The sequence below is a fragment of the Cricetulus griseus genome, chromosome 4, assembly GCF_003668045.3.
Source record: "Cricetulus griseus strain 17A/GY chromosome 4, alternate assembly CriGri-PICRH-1.0, whole genome shotgun sequence".
Classification (NCBI taxonomy): Eukaryota; Metazoa; Chordata; class Mammalia; order Rodentia; family Cricetidae; genus Cricetulus; species Cricetulus griseus.
In genome coordinates this window covers 175,945,731-175,957,801 of record NC_048597.1, presented here as the reverse complement: position 1 = coordinate 175,957,801, position 12,071 = coordinate 175,945,731, and the positions used below count along the sequence as shown (strand labels likewise).

The 12,071-nt window shown below is 43.6% G+C and overlaps 1 protein-coding gene across 3 annotated transcripts in view; it reads left to right on the top strand.

Moving 5' to 3' along the window:
* Dis3l (DIS3 like exosome 3'-5' exoribonuclease) overlaps positions 1-12,071 on the top strand; it is a 38,503-nt gene that overhangs the window by 3,139 nt on the left and 23,293 nt on the right. For 2 of the 3 annotated variants that reach the window (XM_027411363.2, XM_027411365.2), the window contains exons 3-4: positions 8,698-8,826; positions 10,095-10,230. In XM_027411363.2, coding sequence (XP_027267164.1) covers positions 8,698-8,826; positions 10,095-10,230 — 265 coding nt within the window. Of the gene's footprint in view, positions 1-2,412; positions 2,480-8,697; positions 8,827-10,094; positions 10,231-12,071 lie in introns of all 3 variants that reach the window. The other variant, XM_027411364.2, reaches the window with a different exon arrangement.

Below are 12,071 nucleotides of genomic sequence, written 5' to 3'. Positions count from 1 at the left end.
TTGAAGTTGATTTTATTCAGCCACAGAGATATAGATGTTTACACACATCCAGGTTTAAACACTGCTGCAGGTGTCGTATTTCAATTTCTTCTACTAAAATCAATTTGTTGTTATCATTCGGATCGCTCACACACTGCAAGCCTCTTCAACTTCTGTTTTTTAAAATGATTTTAATATTAGGATTGTTTTGAAAACCAATTCTTGAGACAACTGAAAGCAACAAGGTGGAATTTAAATGTCCTTTCTCCTGACTGTTTCCATAGTTAGGTTGATGAAGAGCTCTGCTATTGGGTTTTGCTGTGCTTTACCCTATGTGTTAGTACTCTGTATGAGAAAGCAAAAGGTGAGGAGTTGGGAAGTAGGCCCGGCTATACCCCTTGTTTTTCATTAGATCAAGCACTTTCAGCTCGTACTGTTGGTGACTTTAACAGATAAACCAAGTGCTGGGATTCGAGAGTCACTCTGTCTTAGTTAGGGTTTTTATTGCTGTGAAGAGACACCATGACCACGGCAACTCTTTTTTTTTTTTAAGATTTTATTTATTTATTATGTATACAACATTCTGCTTCTGTGTATATCTGCACACCACAAGAGGGCACCAGATCTCATAACACATGGTTGTGAGCCACCATGTGGTTGCTGGGAATTGAACTCAGGACCTCTGGAAGAGCAGTCGGCACTCCCAATCTCTGAGCCATCTCTCCAGCCCCTCTTTTTTTTTTTTTTAACATTTATTTATTATGTATATAGTATTCTCTCTGTATGTATCCCTGCATGCCAGAAGAGGGCACCAGATGTCATTACAGATGGTTGTGAGCCATCTTATAGTTGCTGGGAATTGAACTGAGGTCCTCTGGAAGACCAGCTAGTGTTGTTAACCACTAAGCCATCTCTCCATCCCTGAGTATGGCAACTCTTGTAAATGAAAACAGTTAGTTGTGATGGCTCGATTACAGTTCAGAGGTTCAGTTCATTGTGATCGTGGTGGGGAGCATAGCAGTGTACAGGCAGACATAGCTGAGAGTCCTACGTCTCACAGGCAACAGGAAGTTGACCGAGACACTGGGCGGTATTCTGAGCATAGGAAACCTCAAAGCCTGCCCCACAGTGACACATTTCCTCCAACAAAGCCACACCTCCTAATAGTGTCACTCCCTATGAGATTACATTACTACATTCAAACTACCATACCTGCAGATGTTACAATATCAGCCCTGTTTCTAGCAGAAAATGTTCTCCTGGATACCCAGTAGTCAGTCATGGTGGCAGATGCCTATAAAGTAGAGGCAGAAGGATCAGGAGTTCTAGGTCAGTCTAGGTTATACAGAAAGCTTGAAGCCAATATAGACCGCAAGGCTACTAAAATCTGCAGCTGTTCAAGCTCCAGATAGAAAATGGCTTTGGAGCCGGGCATTGGTGGCACACGCCTTTAATCCCAGCACTAGGGAGGCCGAGGCAGGCGGATCTCCATGAATTCCAGGCCAGTCTGGTCTCCAGAGCGTTGCCAGGATAGGCTCCAAAGCTACACAGAGAAGTCCTGTCTCGAAAAAGCAAAAAAAAAGCAAAAAAAAAAAAAAAAAAAAGAAAGAAAGCAAAAAAAAGAAAAAAGAAAGAAAGAAAAAAAAGAAAAAAGAAAAGAGAAAGAAAATGGCTTTGGAGAGCTGGAGAGATGGCTTAGCAGTTAAGATCATTTGTTGCTCTTGAAGAGGACTACAGGGTGGTTCACAACTTTCTAAAATTCCAGTTCCTGACCTCTGTGGGCACCAAGCATCCTCATGGTATGCATGCATACATTCAGGCAAAACAGTCACACATAAAATGAATAAGTCTAATTTTTTAAATGATTTACTTATTTTTACTTTACATTGGTGTTTTGCCTGCAGGTATGTCTATATTAAGGCATCAGATCCCCTGGAACAGGAGTTACAGACAGCTGTGGGCTGCCATGTGGTGCTGGGAATTGAACCTGGGTCCTCTGGAAGAGCATCCAGTGCTGTTAACCACTGAGCCATCTCTCCAGCCCAAGTCTAATTTTTAAAATAAATAAATAAATAAGGCATTGGATCAGCAAGATGGCTCAGCATGTAAAGGATCTTGGCACCATGCCTGATGACCTTAGTTCAATCCATAGTATCCACATGGTAGAAGGAGAGAGCCACATGGTGGGAGGTCATACACTATGACATGCCCATCCTCCTCCAAAAAGATTAGAGTAAAAATTTTTTCAATAGCATGGCATTTGCGTATAACCCTCACTCATCCTCCTGTAGGCTCTAAATCATCTCCAGGTTTCTAAAACGTGTAACACAGCCCAAGTGCTGTGTTAGTAAACTAGTGTTATACCACAGTATGTGAGGAACAAAGACAGGGGAAAACATCTATTCCCCATACAGTCAAATCTTTTATTTCTAGATATTTTCTATCCGTAAATGAAGTCCTTCAAGCATGGAACATGGATGCACAGGGGTCTGGCTCTAAGGTAATGGTATCATTTTACTGAAATGACATTGCCAGAGTTGAATTTAACAACAGACATGACCTGTAATCCTGTTGTGTGATGATGTGGTTTTATATTTTGATCTCAGGAATACCAGTATAGAGTATTTCTGTTCTCATAAATAGATTATAGAACAGTTGAACAGTGTCAGGCCTTTGGTTGTTCAGGATAGTCACACATCTGTCACCTAGCAACCCTCAATTGCTTATTTAATGAAGGGGCACTTGGTGACTCTGTGAGGCACTCCGCACATTCGTGTTCTCAGATGTGCATGTGTTCATCCATGTGTTCATCCAGAGACTGCTCTGACTGAGAACACAACAGTAAACAAAAGTAGATCCAGTCCTGGGAGGGACAGGCAAGTCCAGGTAATCTCACAAACAGATGCAGAGCCACACCTGTGGCAGATGTTCTAAGTACCAGGACAGGCTGTAGCAGAGCTCCAGCTAACCAGCCAGCAAGGAAGGGCTTTCCTGAGTGAGCTGCTTATACTGAGTTCTCAAGGACGACAAGGAGGAGACCAGGCAAGGGAGAGCCTTCCAGGAAAAGGGAGGAGATGTAGCATACTCAAGGAATTGAGTGGGCATTTGGTCAGATGGGAGGCCTCGTGGCTTTGGAGCTGTCAAAGAAGGGTTTTATTCAGGAAGACCTGACATCAGGTTGCTGTTTTAAAAGATTGCCTGAGTCTGTTGGAAAGAGTCCTGAAGGAAAGAAGGCTGGAGGCTGTAGCTGTAACACAGATGATAGGTTACAATAGCCTGTTTTGCATGACTATAACAAAACATGTGATGTAGGTTACTTTTCTCCCTTGTATAAAGCCACCAGCAGTTCAATCCTGGAACTTTACCTGATGATATTTGAATCCTAACCACTTCCCAGAATTATCTCTATTATTGATTGACTTTCCACTCTGTGAATATCTCACAGGGAGTTCCACTAAAGAGCACATTCAAACCATCCCCAAACGACAGTGATGACACTGGCAGCTTAGACATGGGTGGAAATGGGTGTTCCACTTATTGAGATGGGGTCTCACTATAGCTCTGGCTGACTAGGTAGACTAGGCTGGCCTCAAACTCACAGAGATTCTCTTGCCTCAGCCTTTCAAGTGCTGGTATTGTAGGTGTGCGCCACCATACCTGGCTTTTTTTTTTTTTTAATTTATAGAACTTAGTAATGATTTTAGATGCATGATGGGGAGGAGGTGTTGTCAAGGATAGCACTAAGGTTTTGTCTCAGGTAATTGGACAGAGGGAGGACACTTGAGGCTAAGGCAGAAGTATCTAAAACAGCAGCACTAATTTTATACAGCACTGCAGACTGGTGTATTAGCTGATTTTCTGTTACTGTAACAAATAGACCTGAGATCATTAACTCACAAAGAGGAAAAGTTCATTTTCATAGATGATTTGAGAGGTTCCAGTCTATGATCTATAGGCTCTCTTAAGACACCTGAAAGTCGCTGGGCCATGGTGGAGCATGCCTTTAATCCCAGTACTTGGGAGGCAGAGGCAGGTGGATCTCTGTAAGTTCAAGGACAGCCAGGACTGCTTCACAAAGAAAACTTGTCTCAAAAAAAAAAAAAAAAAAAAAAAAAAAGACACCTGAAAGTAAGTCTAGGAGACCCTAGCATGGCACTGCAAAGCCTAGCAAAGAAAGACCTACTGAGTTCACTTCCCCAGCTCTTCCCTTAGCTAGCCCTTAGAGCAGTGGTTCTCTTTCTTTTTTGGGATCCCCAAATAATGGCACGGAGACTTATTAATTATAAAGGCAAGCTTAGGTTTGTCCCACTAGCTCTTATAACTTAACCTGTTTCTATTAATTTACTTTCTGCCATGCGGCTTTTTTGTTTGTTTTTTCGGTTTTTTGAGACAGACTCTGTGGCTTTGGAGGCTGTTCTAGAACTAACTCTTGTAGACCAGGCTAGTCTCGAACTCACAGAGATCTGCCTGCCTCTGCCTCTGCCTCTGCCTCCCCAGTGCTGGGATCAAAGGCGTGCACCACCACTGCCCGGCACCATGTGGCTTTTTACCTCTCCTCCACACTTCCTCGGTGTCTTGCTGGCATCTTCTGCCACTCCAGATACTTCTTTCTTTTCTTTTTTTTTTTTTAAGATGTATTTATTTATTATGTATACTGTATCCAGGTAGGCCAGAAGAAGGCACCAGAGCTCATTACAGGTGGTTGTGAGCCACCATGTGGTTGCTGGGAATTGAACTGGGGACCTCTGGAAGAGCAGCTAGTGCTCCTAACCTCTGAGCCATCTCTCCAGCCCCACCTCTCCAGCTTCTAACCCTTAGTTCCTCTCTCTGCCCAGAAGTCCCGCCTATTCTCTCCTGCCTAGCTAATGGCCACTCAGCTCTTTATTAAACCAATCAAGAGCCTTAGAAAGGCAAGGTAAAACAGCGACACATCTTCACACAGAGTGATAAAATATTCCAAAGCAGTTCTCAACATTCCTGGTGCTGTGACCCTTTAATACTGGTCCTCATGTTGTGGTGACCCCCAACCATAAAATTATTTTTGATACTTTATAACTGTAATCTTGCTACTGATAGAAATCATAATGTAAATGCCTGATATGCAACCCCTGTGAAAAGGCCATTCAGCAAGTTGAAAACTTGTTTTGAGAGAGTCTTGTGTAGCACAGGCTGGCTCAAACTTGTAACTGAGGATGGCCTTGAACATCTGATCTTCCTACCTCTCCCTCCCAAATCCTAGGATCAAAGCTGTGTTCTACCAAGTCCAGCCTAAGACTGGAATGTTAGGATTAAAGATCTTGATTGTCTGAACCACTGCCATCACTCTGTGACATTTGTCCACAGTGTTCTGAAACATCTCTGTGCTGACTTCACACAGGCTTCTGTCTGCTGACTCTGTCATAAACACTGTAAAGCCTGCTAACAGGAATTATGACTGTATTGCATATGTACACTGCTAAATTATAACCACAAGCCTCCACATTTCAAGAATCCCTGACTGCCACACTCAGAGTAATTCACTGCTGAACCCCCGTCTCCCCCATCAGTATTCTTGTGCTGTTTGTCCATTTCCCTTATCTGGCTGACAGATGGAAGCACACAGAACCCTCCTAAGGTGGACAGAAAGAACCAACTCCACAAAGCTGTCCTCTGCCATCTGCATGGGCTTTGTAGCATGCCCATGCCCCCACATACATCATACACACACGATCATATTAAATACAATTTAAAATGAAGGTGATGCCAGGTATGGTAAAATGGCCTTTAATCCCAGCACTTGTGAGGCAGGGACAGATTGATGTCTGTGAGTTCAAGGCCAGCCTGGTTTACATAAGGAGACCCTGTCTCAAAAAGACAGTAAATAAAGGTGGTATGTGTAAAGCTGACAGAAGGGTAACTGGATTCTGAAGGTGGCAGTGTGTTTGTATCCCAGATCTTGAACTTGGATCTCTGTTGACACAAATGCGATGCCCACGCTCCTTCTGGCCCTGCTATGGGCTGAGTACTGAGAACAGAACAGAGCACATGTCTGCTATCCTGAATGCTCTGTCCCCATTCATCCCCTTTGGGCTGTTTGTCTGGCTTCCTCCCATTCATGCTTCAGGTCTCAGGCCTGCTCCAGGAAGCCATGCGAGCCCTTGTCCTTTCACCCATCTACTCCATTGGAGTAAGTGATTTTGTCTTTTTTTGCTAAGTAGGGTAACTCTTGTTTTAAATTTTCGTGAAATATATATATACATAAAATTCAAGGTTTTTAGAGGGTAGAGCAAAGATGAAGCTTTGGATTTGGTCCCCAGCACCACATAGGTGGTGAAGTAGGTGAAGTAGGAAAATCATTACACAGTGATTGACATGAGCCTGGGCTATATGAGACTCTGTCTTTTTGTTTGTTTGTTTGTTTGTTTGTTTGTTTGTTTGTTTGTTTTGAGGCAGGGTCTCTCTGTATAGCCCTAGCTGTCCTGAAACTCAGTATGTAGACTAGGCTGACCTCTACCTCACAGACATCCACCTGTGTTTGCCTCCCAAGTGCTACCATGCCCAGTTGAAAACCTGACTTAAAGAAAACAAAAATTGGGGGCTGGAGAGATGGCTCAGAGGTTAAGAGCGCCGACTGTTTGAGCAGCAACCACATGGTGGCTCACAACCATCCATTATGAGAGCTGGTGCCCTCTTCTGGTGTGCAGATATACACGGAAGCAGAATGTTGTATACATAATAAATAAATAAAATCTTAAAAAAAAAAAGAAAACAAAACAAAAATCACCATGCAGTGGTGACACACACCTTTAATCCCAGCACTCGAGAGGCAGAGACAAGCAGATCTCTTAGTTCGAGTTAAGCCTGATCTACAGAGTGAACAACCAAGACTATACAGAGAAACCCTATCTCAAAAAATAAAACAAAAAAAGATTGACATTTTCATAATTACCAAGTGTAATTGAATTAAAAAAGAATCCTCCTTTTGAAGGCCAAGTAATATTGACATTGGATCATTTATTTATTCCTTGTCATTCAGTTGCTTCCACCTTTTTGCTGCTGTAAAAGGTGCCACTGTGGACATGGGTGCCCAGATATCTGTCTGAATTTTTGTTTGGTTGGGTTTTGCAGTTTTATTTATTTGTGTGCTTATTTATTCAGTGGGGATCAATATTTCCCCCAGAGCCTCGAGCACACTAGGCAAGCTCTGTACCACTGAGCTGCATCAACAAGCCCCTGGTTCTGTCTTTTGGACATGCACCCAGAAGTGGGCTTGCAATTCTAGTTTTGATTCTTTTTTCTTGTCAGAAAGCTGTTTTGCTTGCTGTAGTCAGGCTTCTGCAAGTGGGGTCCTGACCTGTCTAGATGGTGCCTCCAAGGGCGTTCAGTGCAGCCAAAGGCCTGGCCCAGGAGGGTAACAAACACTTCCTGAGGGAAGGAGGTTAGCCAAGGGTGATCATTTGTCCACAGATAACCAGAGTGCAAGGCCTTGGGTTAGATCCCAGCATTGCAAAACCAACAGACCAACCAATCCTTTTAAAATAACTGTAATTCTTGATGATGGGCTCTTGAAAAGCTCTTTCGCAGAAGCTGACCCATGGTAGACTTGTTGTTTGGGCGTGGTTCTGGCTCACATTGCTGGAAGGCTCTCCGGACTAGGAAAACTTATACTTTCTGTTAACTGTCTGACAGCTGGGTCTATCTCTTCTTCATGAGATCACAGAGGCTATATAGATACAATTCACAGATAAACCCTTAAACTTGTTTACTTTACATGACTTTTTCCTAGGCCTGCCAGCTAAAGGAAAATGTATAAATGCTTAAAACTCCCAGCATTAAGAAGGCAGGGGCAAGTGGATCTCTGTGAGTTCTAGGCCAGCCTGGTCTACAGAGCTAGTTCCAGGAGAGGCTCCAAAGCTACACAGAGAAACCCTGTCTCAAAAAAACAAAAGCAAAAAAAGGTTTGCCAACAAAGTGGGAAGTCAAAAATGTGCAAAGCTTTACTAGTCTCTGTGCTGTGGCTGTAAGAGGGCAGATAATGTAACTGCATAGTAAAATAGCCAGGCATCTCTGAGGGAAAGCAGGAGAAGGAGTCTAATTAATCTGCAAAGTAATTAATGAGGCCTTCCCCCAAGTGCAGGCAACTAACAGGCAAAACTGAGAACCACTAACACTGAGCACACAGAAGTCAATACGAATAAATGCTTCTCAGTGGTGGGTTAGTTTATTTCCTTTCTTTTTGGTGTGTGTGTGTGTGTGTGTGTGTGTGTGTACAGGCACACTCATACATGCCACAATGTGAGTGGAGGATAGAGAACAACCTCGGGTATGTCTTCTGTCTTTCACCATTTCAGACAGAATCTCTTGTTCACCACTGCACACACCACCCTAGTTTTTGGAGCTTTTTCTGCACTGGATGACAGATGCTCTCACCCAGCTTTATTTGGATTCTGGGAAATTTGAGCTGAGGTCCTCATATTTGTGTGACAAGCACTTTTACCTACTGAGCCATCTTCCCAGCCCTTATTTTGTCTTTTGAGACAGGCAGAAGCTCTAAGGCACTAAGTCTCACTAACCTTTACTCTCGAACTCACGATCCTTCTGCCTCAGTCTCCCGAGTGCTGGGACATTTCTTGGGCTTTAAACAATCCATCTCTCCCTCTGAAATGCCTCATCTGTTTTGATAGTTGGCAGGAGATGAGTACCTGCTGTGTTAGATTTATTCTGTCCCCTGTGTTACAGACAATATAACAAACTGCGAACCCTCCTGAAGGATGCTCGCCATGACTGCGTTCTCTTTGCTAACGAGTTCCAGCAGCACTGTTACCTACCCCGGGAAAAGGGGGAGGCCATGGAGAAGTGGCAGACCAGGTGTGAATCGAGTCACAACATTCTTCATTTCGACCTCTTCTATTTCTTCATCTGTGGCTCTTTGGAATTTCTCTATGCTAAACCAGAATACGGCAGCAGCTATTCTAGGACTGTGGTAAACCCTGAAGTGTCAGTGTTTCAGATGTGTTATCTGAATACTTAATTGTTAAATTGGTAAAATTGGGATTGAGGAGATGATGGTGCCCAGACTGAGATTGCCTAGACCTAAGAGCTGGAATGTCCTACCAAGGGTGTAGAAGACTTAACTTTGATGCCTTAAGATAAAAAGATGACTTGCTCAATCAATTTAATGTCCTGGACCAGTCTCACTAAATGGAAACTGTTGTAGAAAATGTAGTGACTTAGTTGAGGTCTGCCCAAAAGTACAATGTGAAGCAAGCACTTGGGTGTAAGGTGTTTGCAGATCGTGGTTCCCCACAGCAAGAGCGGAAGTGATGGCAGAAAGATGGGGGATATGAGTTGAATTCGGGAAAAGGAGGCTCAGTCAGTCCTGCTGGGACCTTGGAGAGTCCCAAAGTAGCCCAATGCAGGAGCCCAAGTACTTTAAGTAATCCCCCCGCCCTCCTCCCCAAGTGTTAACTCCAAGATTCCTTGGGGTGGAATGGAACTGCCCACAGCCCTACAGAGGTCGATGCAGACACCTGCAGAAGTAGACCTTCCAAATCTGTGCACTTCTCTGGGAATATACTACAGTGCTGAACCCAGTTCTCCAGACCTAGACTTGAGCTCTTCCGAGAGAGATTCCAGGCATATCATGTGGTTTCCTTTCAGGTCTTATTGGCTTTCTAGCTTCAGCTGCTTGCAGCTGGTTTTTCTCTTAACTAGAGACTTGTTCTTCATCTTTCATAGTGTTGCTGGTCATTTCCCATGTGCCCTGTAGCTCAGCCTCCAATTAGAAAGTGTTACAAAGTGACAAGAATCCAGGTTTCTAAACAAAAGCAGGAACTGAAAATAGTTGCTATGGAAACTGAACATCTAGGAAGAAGAGATGAGAGGTGCTTTCTGATTCCTTTTGTCTCCCACAGAGGGCCCAGCCCCCAGTTATCTAGAGTGGATACCCAAAAACTATTTGTTGTGTGAAGAAAGAACAAAAAATGGATGGATGGATGGATGGATGGATGGATGGATGGATGGATGGATGGATGATTAGCTATATGGACACAGGATGACAGATAGGAACCAAGTGTGACATTCTGAACAGCAGCTGTGTTTGTGCCTGGGTTGCTCACTACCCTTTGCTGTCCCAGGAGCATATACAACTCAGCTGTTTGGTACTATCACCACTGCGGGGACAGGATGCCCATTGTTATGGTGACAGAAGATGAAGAGGCCATTCAGCAATATGGAAGTGAAACAGAAGGCGTGTTTGTAATTTCTTTCAAGGTATTTCCAATGGCAAAAAAGTGTGTGCACACACACGAACACACTCACACATTCAGTTCTTTTTGGGGGAGGTGGTTTTCTTGTTGTTGTTGGTGGTTTTGGCTTTTGTTGTTGTTTTTTTTCCTGTTTTTCAAGACAGGGTTTGACTATGTAGCCCCCGCTGTCCTTGAACTCACCCTGTAGACCAGCCTGGCCTCAAACTCAAAAGATCCACCTGCCTCTGCTTCTTGAGTACTGGGATTAAAGACATGTACCACCAATGCCTAGCTACATGTTCAGTTCTTTTTTTTTTTTTACATTTTATTTATTTAATATACAACATGCTGCTTTCATGTATATCTGCACACCAGAAGAGGGCACCAGATCTCATAACGGATAGTTGTGAGCCACCATGTGATTGCTGGGAATTGAACTCAGGACCCCTGGAAGAGCAGTCGGTGCTCTTAACCTCTGAGCCATCTCTCCAGCCCCTACATGTTCAGTTCTTAACAGTGCCTGTAAGGCTACAGTCTAAATCCTTTGGCAAAAAAGATAAGAGAAAGTAGACTTCATACCTGTAATCCCAATACTGAGATGGGATTGCCAATTCTGAGGCAGAAGCTCACTGAAGGTTTGAGTCCAGCCTGGGCTACAAAGAGGAATCTGTCTCATAGAAAGAAAGAGAGAAAGAAAAGGGAAATAGAAGGAAGACATTAATATGGTCCATGTTAGGAGCTAGAGAGATGGCTTAGTGGTTTGGAACATTTGTTGCTCTCATGAAGGACCTGGGTTCAGTTTCCAGCACCCACATGGCAGCTAACAACAGTCTGACCCCTTCCGACTTACTCAAGCACCAGACATGCATGTGATACACATACATACAGATAAGCAAAACACTCATACTCATGAAATAAATAAATCTTTAAAAAAAAAAATGGTCCATAGCATTATTGGTGGCCAGGTGGCCTTGACTTTGGCAAATTCAGACTGACTCCTGAAACTATATGGTACAAAGAAGTCTAGAGCAGCCTGTTAAGCCTCTGCTACACATAAACTGTGTTTGTGTTATATGGTACTTATATGGCGAGTGTATTATGTTATGTTTGTGTTATATGTTTCATGTGTGTGTGTATGTTAGTATTGGGGATTGAACCTAGGGACTCACCATGCAAAGCGGGAAGCAGAGGCAGGCGTGAGTTTGGGGCCATCTTGGTCTATGGAGTGAGTTCCAGGACAGCCAGGGCTACACAAAGAAACCCTGTCTCAAAAACCAAACAAACAAAAATCCCCCAAACAAAAAAAACTCTCTTTTTCTTTCGCCCCTCTCTCTCTCTCTCTCTCTCTCTCTCTCTCTCTCTCTCTCTCTCTCTCTCGTGTGTGTGTGTGTTAGTATTGGGGATTGAAAAGATAAAAGATATATGGGAAGAGAATATACATATATATAGTCTGCTTCACCTCCAACGTCTCTTGTATACCAGACAGACCTCAAACTTCCTGTGTAGGTAAAGATGACCTGAACTTCTTTCCCATGGAGAGTGGAGACTTTCGAGTGCTAGGATTACAGATGTGCTCCACTACTCAGTTTATGTGATGCTAGAGATCAAACCCAGGCCTTCACTCATTCTAGGCAAGAATTGTACTAACTGAGCCACGTGCCTAGCCCTTAAAGCCAGCCTTGGATGTCAGCAGCCCCTCACTTTTCCCCGGTGGAGCTGTACAAGAGGAAGAGTAGGGACACTTGGAGTTGAGTTGTGGCATTATTTATATAAAGGCTATTGGGTCACAGTCACGTCATTTCATCAGTGTCAGTTGCTTCAGGCTGTCATAGCAACATGGTTTTCCTATCTCCTAAGTACCTTTTG